General features: G+C 43.3%; 2 protein-coding genes across 3 annotated transcripts in view; one reads left to right on the top strand and one right to left on the bottom strand.

The window, feature by feature from the left end:
- The window catches only part of wwp1 (WW domain containing E3 ubiquitin protein ligase 1), a 28,268-nt gene extending 12,883 nt beyond the window's left edge, over positions 1–15,385 (top strand). For both annotated transcript variants that reach the window (XM_075452846.1, XM_075452845.1), the window contains exons 8-25: positions 1,489–1,670; positions 2,519–2,939; positions 3,138–3,233; positions 3,971–4,145; positions 5,398–5,452; positions 5,770–5,854; positions 6,452–6,580; positions 7,279–7,351; positions 7,458–7,529; positions 7,685–7,773; positions 7,888–8,047; positions 8,358–8,491; positions 9,697–9,837; positions 9,929–10,049; positions 10,258–10,362; positions 10,595–10,691; positions 10,809–10,881; positions 13,036–15,385. In XM_075452846.1, the coding sequence (XP_075308961.1) occupies positions 1,489–1,670; positions 2,519–2,939; positions 3,138–3,233; positions 3,971–4,145; positions 5,398–5,452; positions 5,770–5,854; positions 6,452–6,580; positions 7,279–7,351; positions 7,458–7,529; positions 7,685–7,773; positions 7,888–8,047; positions 8,358–8,491; positions 9,697–9,837; positions 9,929–10,049; positions 10,258–10,362; positions 10,595–10,691; positions 10,809–10,881; positions 13,036–13,135 (2,308 nt within the window). In that variant the 3' untranslated portion in view covers positions 13,136–15,385. The remainder of the gene's footprint in view (positions 1–1,488; positions 1,671–2,518; positions 2,940–3,137; positions 3,234–3,970; positions 4,146–5,397; positions 5,453–5,769; positions 5,855–6,451; positions 6,581–7,278; positions 7,352–7,457; positions 7,530–7,684; positions 7,774–7,887; positions 8,048–8,357; positions 8,492–9,696; positions 9,838–9,928; positions 10,050–10,257; positions 10,363–10,594; positions 10,692–10,808; positions 10,882–13,035) is intronic.
- Positions 15,386–15,440: 55 nt separating this feature from the next.
- Positions 15,441–19,883, bottom strand: rmdn1 (regulator of microtubule dynamics 1). Its single transcript, XM_075452847.1, has 10 exons — positions 19,553–19,883; positions 18,962–19,067; positions 18,723–18,807; positions 18,372–18,531; positions 18,178–18,267; positions 18,031–18,086; positions 16,544–16,631; positions 16,400–16,430; positions 16,136–16,269; positions 15,441–16,027 (listed from the first exon to the last, which is right to left on the bottom strand). Exons 1-10 carry the CDS (start codon positions 19,685–19,687, stop codon positions 15,986–15,988), a joined length of 927 nt encoding a protein of 308 aa, XP_075308962.1. The 5' UTR covers positions 19,688–19,883; the 3' UTR covers positions 15,441–15,985.
- Positions 19,884–20,232: the final 349 nt, after the last annotated feature.

Here is a 20,232-nt window from a genome sequence, read left to right as displayed (position 1 = left end):
TCTTCAATAACTGTGTTTCACTTCTAATTTCAGCTGCTGCTCAATCAATCAATGAAGGGGTTCGACAAAATTGCGATAAGACGCAGGGAACAGAGCTCAAGTTATCAATGTTAATGCGCAACAAGCCAATGCAAATTATCTACAGTCACAGACTGTACAATCACAGTCCGTCCCTAATGATAAGAAGTTACAACACTTCCGGTTTGACAGCGCTGTTATTATTAATTTACTTGATTTTTTTTTTTTTTTTTTTTTTTTCTCAAAACACATCATATACCGAATCATCGGGCTGAAAAATGCCTCCATTTCCTTTGACAGAATGCATTTTTTTGCAAACGTTTTATTCATTTATTTATCCGTCCGTCTAGTACATAAAGTAAAGGTGAACTTAAATGAATATTTAACAACGTTAAATCTTCATTCTATCCGTCTCCTTAAGTAGGTCCATGAAATATCAACGATAGAAATCTGCACACATTCCAAACAGCAGGCCACAAGCTCAAGCACCGGGCAGGCATCTGTAGTCATGCAGAACTGACCCGTCTGAACTGTTTTTTCTTCTCTTTTTTTCTTCTCTCTTTTTTTTTTTTAAATAGGTATAAAGCGGTTCACTGAGTGAAAGGTTAAATATTTACTGGCTCTAGCTTCGTGAAGGTCATAAGTTTTGTGATAGGCACATTATAGGGCTTTTGTTTTCTGACCTTTACAGTGGGGCCAGTTTTTTATTTTTTACATGATTTGATGATGTTTAACACATCATTGTGCATTTAAAAGCTGACTTTGATTACTCGTCCACCGACCAACTTCTCCTCCCCTCTTTCTGTCACTTTGTCTCAAACGCGCGTGTAGGTCTGAAGGAAGTCCGATGGATCGATGGAAATTTTGGAATTCAGTTTTTCTAAATAGTTAACTGAACCATATGATGTGGATCTGATTTTGTAAGCTGCGTTTTTTTTAATATTGTGTGGTGCAGAAATTCAAACAAGATCTGATGGATCTTACGATGCGTTTACAGCTGGGAGTGGTGACTGGGAATGTACTTTTTAAATTTTTTTATTTTCTTGTGAGCTAGTTTCGGTAGTTGAAATCTGGCTAAAGTCAAATGTCTAACCGACGTCACGTAGTTTTGTCACCAAAACACCCAAACCAAACAAAAAACTAGGCCTTCAGTTGGAAAGCTAATCGTGTTCTCGCAGAACAACTTCAGTCCAGCGACTGTGTTGCTCAGCAGCGCCATGAAACGGTGGGCTAATGCTCGTCAAAAAGACACACAATCGACCTCATAGATGTGCCAACTGATTAGTCGGTTGACGGCTGCTGGACACACACCTCTTACCTTACCTGAGACTCCCCCCTGCTGTGCTCGTAACGTCAATATTACCTTCCGCACCTACCTCAGCAAACAATAGTTCTAATGCAATCCGAGGAAGTAGCCTAGACAGTGTACATCATCGAAATCAATAGAGCCCCCTCTGCTTTCTCTTAAAGCACAGTGAATGGAACAGATTTAGGCCCCAGGTCGGGTTCCTGTTCGGCTTCCAGTGGCGCAGATGTTCAGGTGCCGACCAGCTCCTCCAGCTCTGCTCTCGACCATGTCGTCAATGGAGACACAACACTCAACTCCACCCCAGTTCACCAACTCTCAGACAGTGACACCGAGACCAGAATGGGTGAGTGCATTTCACGTTGTGTACGTTATAGCAACTCGTTTGTTCTAAAAACTAAATTCCTGAGATCTGTAAAGTGCATGCGGTTGACCTTTTCCCTTTCACGCTGTAGAATATTCGGTTGAAAATGGTCAGGAAAGGTTTGCAGAGCGTGTCCTGCGTAGGATAAGATACCGTGTAGGCTTACATCAAATATGCAGACAGAACGGGTGAATACCAGAGCTTTTCTTCTTCCAGCAGATGTCTGTGTGTGTCGCCAGGGATGGTTTCAGGCCTCTTTTAAATTTCTGTTCTTCACGGTTCATGTGGTGGTAGCGAGCAGGAAAGAAGGGCAGAAGATTGGTTTTCATTTAATGAGCCCTGCAGTCAGCTGCTGTCAGCACCTCTGTTCGAACTCCACGAAGGGGTAAAGGATGGAAAAGGAAAGCAGAGTGCAGTGGACTGTGAAGGGCAGGCTACACCGAGATGAGCACCAATTGTCTAACGTACCTAGCTTACCTGACTTAGGGCTGTAAAGTTAATTTGTTCCATATATTTTGGTACAGTTGGTCTGGTTTCTCTCTTCTGTGGTGCCACTGGATATTTTGGTGTTAAGTCTGAATGTTTCTGTTCCATCCTTAATATCATGTTTCTGTGGTGCTTAGTCCAAAATGCCACACTTACTTCTCAGAAATGTTGTGGGGAATAGCTTGACTTTTGATTTTTTTGGTCAAATTACTAAAAGTTTTCCAGACTTAAGCATCCTTCTGGGTTGAAAAAGCACTTTGCAGTAACATAGAATTATAGCATGGATTACGTAGGTAGTCCATATAAGTAAAAAGCACCGCTGTCTTATTCTGACTCGCCTGCAGTGAACGGGGAGTCCAGTGAGGCTCCTGTCAGGCAACCATCTGCAACAAGAAGTGATGTGCCGCCCCCTGCTGGTGACCAAGAGGACTGCACGCAAAACGCTGCCCCTCCAGACTCTGACACAGCACCAAATAGCACGTCCCAAACCCTTCCGACTTCCTCGCCTTCTCCAGCCTCTTTTGCTGCTAAGCCTGCTGACGGCACTGCTGCTGCTACCACCACATTCGCCTCTTCAACCCAGGGGGCCACCACAGTCACAGCGCCCCCCTCATCGTCCTCCCCCTCCCCAGCTCCGGGCGAGGCAAACGCTTCAGAAGCTGGAGGTGGCGGCAGCAGTAGTGGCAGTGCAGCTACAGATACAGATGGGGTCAAACCCAGGCAGCAGGCCCCGAACGCTGCGGCCGCAGATCCTCTACCGCCGGGGTAAAAAGCACCTCCAGACGCTCTTTTTCTGCATGTCATTCCTGTTTATAGTCACTGTGCCTTTCGGGGCTGTCATCACACAAAGAAGTAGGAACTAGATGCTCAAACCTAAGTCTAGTTTTTTTAGGACGAAACACAAACGCACAGTCTGAATACTTAAATAACTTTTTGAAACTTTATTTGAACTTGTTGTTTTAGGTGGGAGCAGAGAAAAGACCCACATGGGAGAACATATTATGTAGACCATAACACCAGGACGACTACGTGGGAAAGACCACAGCCACTGCCACAAGGGTTAGTATCTGTCTTGCACATTCTTTCTGTCTTCAGATTCGTTTTAAACTGGAATCTTTCCTTTAACCAGGTGCCATTATGATGTTTTGAGTATCAAAACATCATAATGGCACCTGTTGCAGCAGTAAATCAAGGCTATTGTTAGTTTCAGTGATGTTTCTTTCACTTGCATCACTTGTGTTTCCATCCATTAAGACATGCTTAAGTAAATCGTTGTATCTACAGTGCTTAAGTGTCCTGATTTATGAATATAGCTGAATAGCCAAAGACAAGATTCAGGCGGTTCTATCTCTCTTAAGTCAGTAATTTCTTCATTAGAATACATAGGAGCATGTTGAAAGAAGAAGGTTGATTTGGGTACTCGGGAAGTAACCGCACTCCTCGATTTAGTCGTCTTTCAGAAGCCACAGCTCCAAGTTCAAGGACGCACATCAGCAGCACAGTAACGACCGGGCGAGCTGAACAAAAGAGAAACATTGTGTCCGCACAGAAGCAGGGGTGGTTGTCCTTTTTCTAACATCCGAAGCAAAACAAACACTGCAGCGCAAAATGTCAGGAAAAAGAAACCATATACAGAACAGCATCCAAAACAAGTGTGAAAGAGCAACAGCAAGAGCGAGTTCATTAAATTGTTTGACCCAAAGAAGCGTCACAGTCCCGTACCTTGAATGGGTTATGTTTCAGTTATCAGTAACGGCTTTGTGTTCCTTCCTTTCCCGTCTCCTTCGTCCTGCCAGATGGGAGCGGCGAGTGGATGATCGGGGCAGGATCTATTACGTGGACCACAACACCCGCACGACCACTTGGCAGCGTCCCACTATGGAGTCGGTGCGCAATTTTGAGCAGTGGCAGAGCCAGCGCAGCCAGCTGCAGGGAGCTATGCACCAGTTTAACCAGAGATACCTCTACTCCGTAAGGCACTCCTCACCACACCCACTCTCATGTGCCCCCGACCCCGTCTTTCTTCTGTTTGCTATCTATTTTTTTTTTTTTTTTTCACAGCTGTGGATTTGATCCGTAAAAGTTGTTTCGAAGTCACTTTGATGGAATTATCTTAAGAGCCTGAAGATATTTTGTTATCTTGAGATTACAGAGCTTGTCTCGTTCTGATTCCAGGTTTATTATCTGCCTTTTTTATCTCTCGAGGCAACAGAATAAACTGTCACGTGGAAACATCTTCTAAAGATCCCGGGATAGTTCTGATGGATAATGATTTTCGTTTGATCCCTCCTGATTTCACCTCTTAAGATCACCGTCACAAATGTTGGGAAGGATCTAATTAGAGAAAAGAGACTGACCAGCTTCCACTTTTAACCAGTGATCTTAAGATATGTGAATGTAAATGAGAGGCCATGTAAAATGTCCGCTAAAAGCAACACGACCGGTCTGTCCTTCCTTTGTGAATTTGTAACTTTTTATTGACCATATCTTGTAAATTTCCCCCTTTAATTGTGAGAGGTAAAGATTCTCTTCACACAAGGGCCACACCAACTGAAACATTTACAGTTTTTGTAGCAAATGCCACACAAACACATAGATTGTTTTAATTCCCAGTATCCGGGTCTAGTTTAGTCAACCAAAGGCAAACTGTGGCAGTCGGCGGTCGCTTGTTGCATCAGAGTTACAGAATCGCTGAACCGCACTGGATCTCTCCAGCTCTGAGCTTTATCAGCCCGTCACAGATTAAAGTCTGCCTTTAACTCTGCAGTTGTTAACCGGCTGCTGTGGAAAGCAGAGAAAAGTCTTTCACTTGCACAATGTTGATTAAGATGGAGACTAAAATGATTAAATTTCCTGTTGCAGTTTATGTCTGCGATCACTTTTTTGCAGTCTGTCGTAGCTCAGACCGCAGACAGATTGCACTCCTCAGTTTCTTCCCCCATCTGCATGTCTTTGTGAGGGTCTTCTTCTGAAGTCTTTGATCCGTGCGGTGATGTCATTTTTCACTGATCATATTTAGCTTACAGGACAAATCAAAAGACAGACAGCGGAGATGTATCGAGAAGAATCGAGCCACGCAGCCCACGCTCATTTCTCATCAAATATATTTCTGCTTTCTTTCTTTTCTTTCAACATCATCCATGTTTTGGAGTGTTTGTGAAAGGGTCTGTGCCCTCCTGGTGTCTCCTAAATGGATGTCTATGTGTGCGTCCCTCGTTTTCAGGCATCCATGATGTCTGCTGAGAATGATCCTCTTGGCCCGCTGCCTCCGGGTTGGGGTGAGTTCCCGTTTCCTTCTGTCAATTCTCAAGTTTTAGGTCCTGCAAGTTGAGTGAGGATGCTTTCAGAGAATTACAAAATGGATACAATATAACAGTATAAAGTACAGTAAATAAAACCCAAATAAGCCACTATTTGCCTTTGAATGAGTAAATGTCAGAGTAAATTGGGAGATACGGAGAGCATACAAGTTGTTGCAGGTCTCAGTATGCTTCTGATTATTCGACCAATCGGCTGCTTCCCTGGCGGTATCATGGAAGAATCTGGAATCTAACCTACACACTGCTGTGGTTTGTTTTGTTTTTATCACCTTCAGAGAGGCGTGTGGACTCCAATGACAGAGTGTACTTTGTCAATCACAATACCAAGACGACACAGTGGGAAGACCCTCGAACGCAAGGGTGAGCTCAGTGTGTCAGAAACCAAACCAAACCGCAGCACTAAACTCAACCACACGTTTGTTTTTTACAAAGCTGTTTGCACAGAGTTGAAAATCCCCCAGTAAATCAGTTCAGACGTTGGATAGATATTGGGTAACGACAACTAGTTTGGGCTCGATGGGAAGCTTATCTCACATAGATTCAGTGGAGATGAGATGAGAACACATAATGTCACCACCTTAGTGAGAGTATCAACAACAGCAGATTATAGAGATTGTTCCACAACAGTACTCACACTCTAGGCCTTCCCAAATATTATACCCCAAGATGTGCCATTTTTAGGAGAAGAAAGGCTTTTAGGGTTGTACTTGATGTTCTGAAAAGCAGTTCAAAGATTAGCCTCACTCTGCAAACCATTTATTTGGTTACAGGAAGTGTTTTTCATCATTTTACCTCCGGTCAAAGCTAATTTGGGATCTTTATTTATTTATTTCCCACTCATGTTTTACATAATGTAAGCATCTCAGATGTTCCACATTTCAGTTTGGACCTATGTATAATTTCCATGTTTCTCAATCATCGGTTAATGTATTGGGTGGTGTGTGTGTGCGCCTGCAGGCTACAGAATGAGGATCCTCTGCCTGAAGGTTGGGAGATCCGGTACACAAGGGAAGGGGTTCGCTATTTTGTGGATCACAACACCCGAACCACCACCTTCAGTGACCCCCGCACTGGAAAGTCCTCTGTGTAAGCAACATTTCAGCTATGTGTGCCTACTGTACTTTACTAAGGAGACATTCTGTGGGGAGAGAGACTTCAAAGCAAGTTCAGGGGATCTTGAAAACACCTAAAGCTCTGCTTTAAATACTTTATCGGTTTGGAAATTTTTTAATTTGTCCCTCGGTGGTTCTTTCTAAGATCAATTTATCTGCGTTTTTTCTTTGGATTAAAGTAAAGATTTGCTGAATATTGGCCAATAACCATGTGAGGCCGATTTAATTTGTGCATCTCTGATATTAAAAACAAATGGAATTAAAAGTTAATTAATTGGAGATTGTCCATTTTTTGTTCAGAATGTAAATCTGAGCCTGGGTTAAGTGCATTATTGAGCATTCAGTCTCCAGTCTCCCAAAGTTTGTCAGTGTCAGCCGTTCAGCTCCTTAGCATTAAGTTAAAGATTCCAACCAGGGGTTTTGTGGACGTTTACCACATCTTTCAGTTTGAGTGTTGTACTTTGCATTTGTCCCCCTGAAAATGTGATCATTTTCCTTTGAATTAAGTTAACATTTCTGAATAAGAGCCTTTTTGCATGTGCATATTTTACACCCATGGCAAGCATAGCTGACCTGGACATTCACAGCAGATTGATCCTACTGACTCCACACTGAGAAGACATTCTTCTCCCTTTTGCGCCTGACACTTCTTCTCCTCTTTGCTCTTCTCAGCACCAAAGGCCCTCAGATTGCATATGAGCGCAGTTTCCGATGGAAGCTTGCCCATTTCCGCTACTTGTGCCAGGTAAGCGTTGGAATTTGGCTTCGTCGGTCACATTCTAGCCTTTTCCCATCCTTCCACTCTTCCTTATGCTGTCCCAATGCTAATGAATTGACTTGCCCTCCCTCAGTCTAATGCTCTCCCCAGCCATGTGAAGATCAACGTATCCCGGCAGACTCTGTTTGAAGACTCTTTCCAGCAAGTAAGAGCGTCCTTCTGCTACGGTTCTCCAGCCATTTAAACAGACGTTTACAGCGCCTACTGACCTCATTTTAAACTACAATCTCTTTGCATGATCATTTCAGAGTTAATGTCGTTGTGTTTGATCTGATTGTGTGTGTTTGAAACATCTGTTAGATTATGGCTCTTAAACCGTATGACTTGAGGAGGAGGCTGTACGTCATTTTCAGAGGCGAGGAGGGTCTGGACTATGGTGGCTTAGCCCGGTAATAGAGACATTAAAAACTACTTTGTGTGAAACTAGCTTGTTGTTGATTTATCAGCTTTGATAACGTGTCATTCTTGTTTCCCTGACTCTTCTCTTGTGTCTCCCTTTACAGGGAGTGGTTCTTCTTGTTGTCCCACGAGGTGCTGAACCCCATGTACTGTCTGTTTGAGTACGCCGGCAAGAGCAACTACTGTCTGCAGATCAACCCGGCCTCGGCCATCAACCCGGACCACCTCTCCTACTTCTGCTTCATCGGCCGCTTCATTGCGATGGCACGTTCCCACGCTGCCCACACTCTCGCAAACAAGCGTCACTACCATAACGGTTCTAGTGGTTCCAGCCACGAACCTGCCAGAAAGCAAAACTCTTTACACACTTGCCAGCGTTTAAGAAAGGCTGGCTAAGTCGCCTGTTACTGCGTTGTTGCCATTTCTGCTGATTTTAAAGAAATATGCACACAGTTTTGGACATAAATGTCTGCCACTGTTTTGGTGTTTTGTTAAAGGTGCACATTTATGCTGCACGTGTACACATTCTTGTCGGCCAGCATGGTAAAACGGAATCTTTTGTGAATGTCTGCAGGCACTTTTCCACGGCAAGTTCATTGACACGGGCTTCTCTTTGCCGTTCTACAAGCGCATGCTGAACAAGAAGCTGATACTCAAAGACCTGGAGTCCATTGACCCAGAGTTCTACAACTCACTCATATGGATCAGGTGACTGGTTCCATTCCTGTTTGTAGACGTCAACATCTGCATGACGCGTTATTCGTTTCACATTGGTCAACTGAGATTGTCTGATTTTTGTTTTAATGGTGGATTTGACAAATCTCAAAGTCGTAGCTTTTTATGTTGCATGGAGCCTCCGGGGACCACCTAACGTAAAGGGAGGTAAACATCAAGAGTCGTCCCAGCTTTTGTGGAAAGGCTGCTTCATTTTCCTCCGTGTGGAACGAGTCATAAAATGTTTGAAATCAAAATGTGTTTGATATGCTGGATAACTTAAAGTTGCCTTTGGCATTGATGACACTTTAGATGGTAATTAGCTTTGTGATATGATCACCATGAGTAGTTTTAGATTGCTGTTCCTTGTCTAAAGTTTATTAGATTTTCTTGCTGTTTCACTGTGACCACCGGTTTAGTTGTGCCAGGGGAGTGTTGGCACACAGCGAATAGCTTTGTAGTGTGCCAAGAACTGCCTAACTAACAAAGACGGTGCATTGTTACTTCAGGTGCAGCCGCACATAAAGTCAAACTCCGAAGAAGCTCTCAGTACTCATCACAGCCTCCCAGGAGGCTATGAGTTATCACTCACACCTTGTGAAGTGTCTTTAGGAGACCATGTGAAGGTGTTTAAAGGTGGTTGTAGAGATTCAACGAAACCTCTATTGACCAAGCAGTTTAAAAAAAAAAAAAAAAAAAGAAACACAGAGAATCGACATTAGAACAGTTTAACTCTCAACTATGATCTGTTGTATCCAAGTGTGAGATTAGACTGTAATAGCTGGTTAAACTGTGTCCACTTTATTTCAAATTCCCTCTTACTCCCACTGTAGAACTCCATTCCTCTACAGTCACAGATCATTTGGAGTGAGTTGGAGTACAGAGTGGGGGAAAAAAACAAAAGAAAAAGCCAGGAAGTGGTGAGCAGTAGACTGCTGGAATAGCTTTCCTGGGAATAACATCATGAAGTCTGTGAAGCCAACAATGCGCTGTTCTGTTGTCACATGTATACACAAGGGGCCGTCCAAGAGTACCGCATAGGTGTAACGCCACGATGGGATGGACAAGTTGATTATCAGCATCAGAAAATCCCAACAAACTCACTGTTCTGAAAACTTTTCATCCATACGCTTTTGAATGGTTTGGTCTCTTCGTACCGTGTGAAGCTGTGGCAGCAATCCAATCTCATCTCTCCTCAGGGACAACAACATTGAGGAATGTTGCCTGGAGATGTACTTCTCAGTAGACATGGAGATCTTGGGGAAGATCACCTCTCATGACCTGAAACCGGATGGAGTCAACGTCCTGGTGACTGAGGAGAACAAGGAGGAGTACATCAGGTTGTTGCATCAGACATGTCCGCCCACTGATTTAGTTTTTTTTTAGTTCCTTTAAGCCGGTATTAAATCCTTTTTGCTGTATGGCTTGCAGTCTAATGGCAGAGTGGAGGTTCTCCCGTGGGGTCGAAGGTCAAACCAAAGCTTTCCTCGATGGCTTCAATGAGGTGGTTCCACTTCAGTGGCTCCAGTACTTCGATGAAAAGGAGCTAGAGGTGAGCAGCACTGCTTTCTGATACCGATAAATAATACCCCTCCCCATTCCACAGAACTATTTATGGATCAGTCAATCGAAATATTGGTGTGTGCAGAGAATGATTTATTCTCTGAGATTGTACTATTCATCTATCCTGATACCCTGTGTTTATTTGGTCTATGCTCTGTGTGCTGTGTGTTTACGTGCATGTGTGTGTTTCATTCCAGGTAATGCTGTGTGGCATGCAGGAGGTAGACCTTCAGGACTGGCAGAGAAACACGGTGTATCGTCACTACACCAGGAACAGCAAGCAGATCATCTGGTTCTGGCAGGTACTGTCACATGTGCACACAGGAGTAGCATTTCTTGTGTCTACATATTTATTATGACACACTTTGTAGAAAGGACTATGCCCTTAAGGTGTTTCACTTTGAAAAAAATACCTAAACCACATTTGGCTCGTTTGGGTCCTCGTGTGTCTGATATCACTGAGATATTCTGTCGTTTCTGCCATGGTTGTTTAGTGATGACCGTGATCAGTGACCAGCTTTTTTTTCTTCGCAGCTGGTGAAAGAAGTGGACAACGAAGTGCGACTGCGGCTCATGCAGTTTGTCACTGGAACCTGCAGGCTGCCTTTGGGCGGCTTTGCTGAACTTATGGGTCAGTGACAAAAAGACACAACGACAGATGCACGGCTTGAAGAGCTTTTTTTTAAAATCTCCTTGATCTTGATTGTTTTTGTTGTTTTTTTTTTTTTGTTGTTTTTTTGCACCGCAGGAAGTAACGGGCCTCAGAAGTTCTGCATTGAGAAAGTAGGGAAGGACACATGGCTTCCTCGTAGCCATACGTGGTGAGTACTCTACCGTGCACTTTTGTTATGTTGTTTGCTTGATATTTTGCTCCAAATGTTCGGTCGGTTTATCAAAATATTCCAGTCATCTCGGCAGCAGTGAGAGAAGTACATTCCAGAAGCCACACTTATTTACAAGCTGTTAGTACTTCAGACAGTCACATACTGCCATTTTATACTTAAAGGGGACATGATACGATATGGACTAATACGGAATTTTGTTTTGGGCCTCCTAAACCTGACAATGGGGCATTCAGCGAGCCGTTCAGATCTGCAGGGCAAAGTTACATTACTTTACAAGGTTGTCCTCCTCCCTCTTCACATCCGACAATCTTCATCTTAAAGCGACGCTGCATTCGCTGTTATTACCATCAAATCTCATCATGAGTGAGATGGTTCCCTTAAAGGGGAACTGCGGTATTTTCAACATTAAGCCTCTTTTCTGAGTCGTCTGCAATGTTTTAGAACCCCCCTCACCGCTTTTTTGATGTTTACTGCTGTCTCAGGTATTTGCCTAATTTTGATTCTTCTCAACCTGCTTCAGAATGGCAAGTCATGCGCATGTCCAAAAAGGTTCGTAAAAGCAGAATAAACGTCCGTTTTCAAAATCATCAACTCACCGGAGTGGTTACTGGTGTGTACTGGTAATCCATATCAAATTTTGTTGCGAAAAGTTGCTTCTGTCGTGTTTTATTTGGCAGCTCGTTCATGCTCGCACTATTTTCTTAGCGGTGGCGGAGGAATATCAACGAACATCCAGTACAAAATGTCACGACAGACTTTTTACCAGTCGAAAGTTGGAGAATGCCGATTTTTCATTTGTCTGTGAATGCAGCATCAGCACAGCACTTGTAATAGCCTTTAGAAAAGCAAACAATGATGAAATATTGGTCACGATAGCGTTAGTTCAGCATAAAGCTTAAACAAGACGCAGAGGAATGGAGCAACAGTGAAATCCAGAGTTTAAGTAGTCGATGTGGGATATGTGGAGGAATTACGGCCAGAGTTCTGCGAGACGTTTGAACGACTCGGCCTGTTCAACGCTCGACGCTGCGTTTTGTTTTGAACACTTACGCACTTTTCCTGCATTCTGGTCTGCTGTTTGAGTGGATTTATGCTAATGATTTAAAAGGACTTATTTCCAAGTTGCACAAGCTGCTTTCACAGAGTTTGTTTGAGTGGAAAAACTTGCCAACGTTTATGCCAAACACCGTCACAGTGACTTGCTGCTGATTCTGTGAGTTGGGACAGAGCGATGCGGAGCTGAATTACCACCAGTAATGGTGGTGGGTTAACAAGGATATCTATATATATTCTAGATTTTGCCTGTGTGGTGCAATCAATGTGTGAAAGGCGCCGCAGGGGCATCCAATTTAAAAAAAAAAAAATAAATAAATTGGTTGCAGAATGCCATCTTTAGAAAAGAAGGAATACTGCGTAAAGGTGTGAGGGCTGCGCTGGAACAGACGTCAAACAGAAAAGGCCCGAGAATAGAGCCTTGGGGAACTACAAATGAGCAACTAGTTCTCACAGCTGTATAGTTTAAGGATAGAAACGTTTTTTTTCTTCTACCCAAAGTGGTTCCAAGTGCTGGATCGAAAACCACTTGGAACCAGTTCATTTTGTTTTAACTATCAAAGCACCAACTCTATGCACGGTCAGAGCAAAGGTGGGCTGAATGACACCAACCAGACCACCATGTTTCAAAATCCAGAGCCAGTGTAGTGTTTAGTCTGCTTATTTCAAGAGAGAATGATGAAACGACCAGAGTTTAAAGGTGGATGTGTTGTTGTAGCAGCAGTGGAAGAACACCAGTTGCTCAGTGCGCCACATGGAGCGGCCTTCACAATCGCTGTCTGCAGTTGAATTATTACAGTTTTTGCAGCGGTGTTTATTCACAGCTTTATGTCGCCCGCTGGACGCTTGAAACTGTCTCTGCTGTGACTCTCTGGCTGCAGAAAAACCAAAAACCTTAGATTAAACCAAACTTGGCACCAGCCCAGAACCAGCACTCCAGCTGCTTTTGTTAGGAAAAGGGGGATAAAGCTTTGTTAATGATTTCCCTCAGCCAGGTGTGTATAAACTGTGGCAGAAGATCCGATAAGGCCAAAGACGCTTTGCTCATCTTTGCTCTTCCTTTCTTTGTCTTCTCAGTTTCAACCGTCTGGACTTGCCTCCCTACAAAAGCTACGAACAGCTGAAAGAGAAGCTGCTGTTTGCCATCGAGGAAACCGAAGGATTTGGCCAAGAATAGAGGGGACGAGTTTCCCTCCGTTCTGCCCACGCTGTTTATTCAGCCATTAAAAGAAAAACTAACTTTAAAAAAAAAAAAAAAAAAAATTGCACAAGATAACCACCAATGTATATAAGCTATTTTGTCATTTAAAACCAAATCCTAATTTGCAGCATCATTTGTGCCGCAGTAACCCCCCCCCTATATATTACATAATAACCCCACCATCATGGAAATATGCAAGCATTTCAGCATTCTGCTTTTCTGTTTAGAAACAGAAACCATGGATGTTTTTTGTTTTTGTTTTTTTAAATGTCCTCCTGACTGGCTTTTTTTTTTCTTCTTTTTTTTTTAAAAAACTAAAAAAGAGAGAGAGAGACTGACTGTTTTTTTTTTTTTTTTTGAGATGATTTTATAGTTGAAGCGCTAATCTTCTTTTAAAGCTCTAGTTCTATAGAGCTTGTAAAAAGCAAAAATAGAGTTAGGGTCGTCTGGTGCCTGAAATTCTTTTTTTCTTCCTGTTGGACCCGTAGTAGTTTTGACATTTTTGCGTGCTTGCATGCTGCCTATGAAGAGTAGAAGACGGCTGTGACCACCCACCACCACCACCACAAGTGCGCACGCAGACCTTTGAGCATGGATCGCCGTATCTGTGAATGCGCTTGCTGCCATGTTCATCAGGAAGGCTCCGTGTCCGGATTGTGCCCATCTGAAGCACGGAGCGTCGCTCCCTGAGAGAGGAGCACCATCCAATCCTCCTGTTTGAGGCTTTTTTTTTTACTATATCAGAAATGAGTAATGGGGACTTAAAAAAAAAAAAAGAAAAGAAAAAAAAAAAAAAGAATATATTTAAGAAACTGAACTGAAAGAGTAAACTTTGTGTGAGTGTGTGTGTGAGAGAAATGTGTGTGTGTGTGTGGGTGTGTGTGTGTGTGTGTGTGTGTGTGTGTGTGTTTGGCGACAGTGGAGCCTGTGATTTCAGAGATCCAGGAAATGTTCCGGGCTACCTAAGACTGCAGCTGGCTCGCACACCGAGATGCTTTTGGTTGGTAATTTCCGTACACCAGGATGACACACTAATGACGCACATTTTAAAGGAACCATTTAGAAAATTAACCCAAACAAAAAGAAAAAAAAAAACGAATCTGTGGCTCAGTTTGTGTGCTTGGCAAACCCTTTTTTTGTTTGTTTTGTCTCTTGGAATCGGGACTGTAGGTTGTCTCCAGTCCTATGAAGCCATTGTGGTTGATGGAGCGCTAGACGTGATTTATTCTTCTTCTTCACGACATGAGATCGTGTTATTTTCGACCCTTTAGCTGAAGGCGTTACCTTCAACCTTACATTAGTGTACCAAAAAAAAAAAGAAGCTCAAAGTTCATGCGATAAAGGACTTAAAAGCAGCAAAAACAAACAAACGCTGCTTGATGGCAGAACAGATTGAAACTCGCCGTGTCGAAGGAAATCCCGACTTTCCCTTTATTTCCAAAATGGCAAATTTGGTGCTTGTTCATTCAGTCAGTGGTCTAAGCGCAAGGAAAAGTAGAAAAAAGAAAAAAAAAGAGCTTTGGCGATGGCGGGCAGTCTCGTCTTTTGCTGGCATTTTTGTTAGGCCGCTGCAGAGGCTGGACGTTATCGCTCGTCCATGCGACGTGTTCAGCCGAGCAGGTGGAAGAGCTGCGAGGAGGGAGGACGCTGTGATGGGAAACTTTTTACTGTAGCAAGAGGAGGCGGCTATTGAGACATCGCAACTGCATAAATTTGTGCTTCCTTTTGAACAGAAACCTTTAATCAAAGAAAATCAATGGTGTGTGTGTGAATATTCATTGTATGAAGACGACAGTAAATGAAGTACCTAGACATGATTAACTCCACAGAGCCGCCGCGCCACTGATGGAGATCTGTGATGCCTTTGTTCTTATTATCAGAAATAGCTGGAATGTTTCAGGTTGCCTTCATCGCAGCCGGCGGAGTCGGTGAAGGATCGGCTGGATGCCAAAAAATACTCGAGCTGATTGATGAGAAGTTCATCTTAACTCAGTGTGTGTGTGGGGGGGGTTACTGCGGTTTAGGCCATCTGAAACGCATCCAAACTGTAACATATCGCGTGTAGATACACACTGTAAACACCAACTACACTGTACAGAAAGCCCCTTTACTGGAGACGATGTGTATAGAAGATTCATTTTTAATCTGCTTTCACCCATTTTAAATGGAGAGGTTGGATTTATGAGATACAAATAAATAAGTGAATAAACTCCCCTCCCCCCACTGGCCACGCTCTTGTTTTTTCTGTGTGTGAGTGAAAAAAAAAAAACTAGAACAGGGCTTTGGGTTTAATCCTTTAGTTCTGATGTGATTATTTTGTACAGAACATATTCAAACGTGTGTTAAACCTCGATCAAAACACCGTTCCCGACTGTCATTTAGTGATGCTACAGACGGGTCAGTGGCAGCATGAACAGTGTTCACCATTTAATTCTGCAGATTAAGGAAAAGTTTAGCTGAAAAGATGCCTTGCATTCCAGTTAAAACACCAGTGAATGACTTGTAAAATCTAAATAGGATTTAAGAAAAAAGTGTTACAGTACAGATAGTGAAGTGATAAAATTTCTCAGCCACTTTTTATACCTTCAACTTAGCTTCCTATAATACTTCCTATAATATCACTCAAAATAGAAGTGGGACGTGAACAGAAAGGCATTGACTCCTCGTGGACATTTCCCGTCTACTACACCTGTATCAGGTTTGCATATCATGACTACAGACTGGATGATCTGTTAAAGGCTGAAGTTATTCAAGTGCAAATGGCTGACAGTCCAACTGATGTAGTTAATTCTGTTAACAGGAAGTTCAGAAAGGCCTCAAGTTCCTTTATCCCAGCTTCTTCAGCAGGTCCACGGCTTCCTTATGGACCTGTGTAGCAATAAACAATACGAAGGTTTCAAAAGGTGCTACAAAATCTGCTCTAGTTTTCAGTTGAAAATATTCTAGCCAAATGTAGTGTTCTGTGTGCGCGCCTGCCTCTTTGTCCTCCACCGTGTGAGCGGGATACTCTTTGGCTTTGGTTAGCCACAGCTGTGCTTTCTGCTGGTCTTTCATGGCCATGTACGTCTTCCCGAGCATGAGTAGGTTTTTGCTGTAGAAGTTTGGCTCGACTGGGGACAAAAAAAACCCAAAACAGACAAAAGTATTTAAAAAAAAAAAAAATAGTTAAGAAAAAGTTGACTATGAGCTAAAGCCCAGCGGGAGTTGTTGGGTAACTGACTCAGTGAGTTTCTGTTGTACCTTCCTCAGCTTTCAGGAAGAATTCCAAAGCCTGAAATAAAAAAATAAAGCAGATAAACAGATGGTTCGCTTTAAAATTCACCAAAAAAAAAAAAAAAGTTGACAGAAGGCGAACGATGAGGGAAGCAGAGAGAAAACCCTCACCTCTTCGAAGGTGGACGTGGGCGGCGATGAGAAAATGACGGCCGCCACTTTACGCTGATACCATGGCAACTCTGCAAAGGCAAAGCACCTGCAGGAGCAAAGACCAAATAATGGACAAGGGGGAAACACATCTAAGGCCAATCGATTTTGTATAACTTAAAATATTTCAGGAGTTATTGGATGCCCGCAGATATTTGTGTTACCAAGAAGTTAAACTGCTGACTGCTACCAGATCATGGAAAACTTTTGCAATTCAACACCCTGAAACAGGACACGGAACACGGTCCGTACTGCCCTCCAGTTATCGGCATGTGAGATAACGGCAGGGCTGTAACTGTAATCCGGCATGTCGTCAGAATGTTTCTTTTTTTTACTGTATTTAGACGGTGGACACATGCAGCTACAGGCTGGGCTTCTTCAGCTGTTTTAATGACAGCAAGTGACCGTTAACTTCCTCAGGTTTTGCAGATCAAGGTGGGTCTAAACAGCCGTGCAGTGGTTCCAAATGTGGTTTTAATATTCTGGCTTTATTACAGGATGCAAACTCCAGTAAAGTCCTATTCACGCACCGCGATAAAAATTCTCCCAGCCATTTGAACTAAACTCCAAACATTCAATGACCAGGGATTAAAGTGGTGTTAAAGGGATAGTTCGCCTCTTTTGACATGAAGCTGTATGAAACCCCACTTAGCAATATCATTTATGAACATTTACTTACCCCCTGCTGCGTCCTGTCAGCCGAGTTCCAGCCTCGTTTTGGCGTTGGCGATGGTAGTCCGGCTAGTTGGCTGAGGTTTAAAATATAAAGTGTTTTGCTTCTCAAAACAATATGCGTTCAAAAGAGTAATACATTTGCATCACAAAATCGTTCATCCAGAAAAAGTCAGACCTCACATCGCTTGGCGCTATTTTCTTTCTACCTTCGTATCACTATGGGCTGTGTAAACTGTGCAGGTCGAAGTGCAGACCAGGTCTGACTTTTTCTGGATGAACAATTTTGTGATGCAAATGTATTACTTTTTTGAACGCATATTGTTTTGAGAAGCAAAACGCTTTATTTTTTAAACCTCAGCCAACTAGCCGGACTACCATCGTCAACGCCAAAACTCGGCTGGAACTCGGCTGACAGGATGCAGCAGGGGGTAAGTCAATGTTCATAAATGATATTGCTAATATGGGATGTCATACAGCTTCATGTCAAAACAAGAGGTGAACTATCCCTTTAACACCAACTCTCGGGGACAGCCCCACAAATGCACGCAGGAGGCGTTCAAGACCACAAACACACACGGTTTCAGAACAGCGAATACCGGAAGTTTTTTAAGAGTAATTTAAAAATGATGTGTGAAGGATGAAAAGCTAAAATAATTATTGCTATCAGTTAGATGGACATCTACACACAACGTATCCTCCAATTTCACACAATTTAGTCAGAGGACTACATTATTATTGGTAATGTAAAACATTGCAAAAAAAAAAAGACTCACCAGTAACCTAAAATGTGTATGGAGGTGGCGTCTTTGGGGTTGAGCTTGATGGCTTTCTAGAAAAAACGCAAAAAAACCCCAAACAACATTATCCCTCAATTCAGAGTAAACAAAAAAGAAATGTGGCACTGCAAAATGTTGTCCCACCTCCAGATGCTCCCTGATGATGTATGAATTTCCAATTTTCACCTTGACTCCCTCATAATCCCCAATATCACTGAGGCACACGGCGTACCACTGAGTCAGGAGAGAAGGGGACAAAAAACAACAACTTGTAAAAACCTTTTTCCAAAGAACATAAAAGGATCCACGCTTCTGCCTCAGAGAAATCCCCGTCTCACTTTGTGCGCTGCAAAACACGAATCGTCTTTCTCCAGAGCCTTCTTGGCATATTCGAAGGCCTCAAACGTCAGCTGCTTCTTCCGCTCGGCCTCCATGTCGGGCAGGAGGGAGAGGTCGCGAGAAGCCCGGGCCAGCCTCCACAGGAACTCTGCATCATCGCTGGACAGAAACACACTCATGGCCCATGAACTTAAACGGACACGTTACAAATCCAACTGACATGACTATCCGCCAGTGATGTTTTAAACCCAGCATGTGAAGCAAAAAAATTCACCACTTTTGCCCCCACCAAAGGTTCAAACGCTCTTCTTTGGTGCCCCCTAGTGGTAGTTTTGACGTAGCGCGCCTACCTGTCCTTGAACTGCATCAGCAGCTGGAAGAGCTTCTCTGTGTCCGCGCAGCTGTATAGGTAGTCGGCCTGCTCCAAAATCTCCTCTGCACAAACAAAACAAAACAGCGAATTAAGTTCAACAACTGTTCAGCTGGTTGACTGCGGTTTTCAGAGCCGACAAAACGTGTAATTATGTGAATGAATCCGCCTTTGAACAACCAAGACCTGGCATCCAACACAGCCTGCCCTCTTTCGAACCTTTTTCCAAAGCACAGACCACAGCTGAACTTCGCACCCTGCGGAAAGCTTCATAACCCAGGCAGGAGATTGCGGGGAGACCCAGGAGGAATGCAGCCCGTCCATTCTGCGCACAAGAAAGGGAAGTGGCAAAAACACTCATATGGTAATAGAACAAGGAGACAAAATTAGCATTTCAAGTGATTTGGGGCTTTGGCTGTTAATTGCAACGAGGAGTCACAGATGACCTAAAGTTACCCGGCACTCTTAGAGCTACATGTGGTCACTGAACCGAATTATTCATTTAGTTTGTATTGGACAGTTTACATAGGATTTTGGAAGTGAAACGAAAATTCAGGTGGACGGTCACAGCATCATCGTTAGATTTGAATACATTGCTACCATCACTGTCATTACATCTCTGACACTATTAAAGCCATGTTGCCCTTTTACCTACATTACAGCACGATATTGTCCAACGCTTTCGGCTAAAGGCACCGGTGTTACAAAGCCTAAGCTCCTGACAGAGAGCATCTGTCTGTAGATTTAAGAGTTTCGCAATGTATATGCAAATATACAGATGAGAGATAATGAAAAGGCAACATTGTTTACACTCAGGGCGCCTGCAGTTCGTCGTAAAGTTGTCCAGTGGTAGCGGTTCGTCCCTCTGACTCGAACGCCTTTATTACAGGATGCAAACTCCAGTAAAGTCCTATTCACACACCGCGATAAAATCCTCCCGGCCATTTGAACTAAACTCCAAACATTCAATGAGCAGGAATGACTGTGGCGTTAACGCCAACTCTGGGGGACAGCCCCACAAATGCACGCAGCAGGCGTTCAAGAGCACCAACACAAACGGGTTCAGAACAGCCAATACCGGAAGTGTTTTAAGAGAAACGTAAAAATGACGCGTGAAGGATGGAAACCTAAAATAATTACTGCTATCAGCTAGATGGACATTTACACATAATGTGGAGCTGTTTTTGTTTGTTTTTAAAACAAGCTACCACAGCGTTTGACATTATCAGTATCAAGTTGATATGCTACTGCAAGTTGTTTTTCTTGAACGCCTCCTCACGCCCAAAAGGTGTTCCTTTCATATGCAACCGATGAAAAACAACCAACGTTCCGAGAGAAAATGTTACCGCTTACCCTATAGAGCTTGAAAGTCCCGCCCCCTTTTTTGCTTTTTTTTCCTACTTCCGTCGTCCCCATGGGACCGCATGCCTGGATCTATTGACATGGGCAGGATGATGTCTTCTGTTCCCAGTCATTATATGCCTTTTTAC

The sequence above is a fragment of the Odontesthes bonariensis genome, chromosome 20 (genome assembly GCF_027942865.1).
Source record: "Odontesthes bonariensis isolate fOdoBon6 chromosome 20, fOdoBon6.hap1, whole genome shotgun sequence".
NCBI lineage: Eukaryota > Metazoa > Chordata > Actinopteri > Atheriniformes > Atherinopsidae > Odontesthes > Odontesthes bonariensis.
This window is presented reverse-complemented; position numbering and strand designations above follow the sequence as displayed.

Coding starts and splice junctions, on each gene's coding strand:
- rmdn1 (XM_075452847.1), bottom strand. CDS start 19,687: ATGGCCGGGAGGATTTTATCGCGGTGTGTGAATAGGACTTTACTGGAG. Junction 18,268..18,371: donor CGTGTTTTGCAGCGCACAAA/GTGAGACGGGGA, acceptor CTCCTGACTCAG/TGGTACGCCGTGTGCCTCAG. Junction 16,270..16,399: donor CTTCCTGAAAGCTGAGGAAG/GTACAACAGAAA, acceptor TTTTGTCCCCAG/TCGAGCCAAACTTCTACAGC.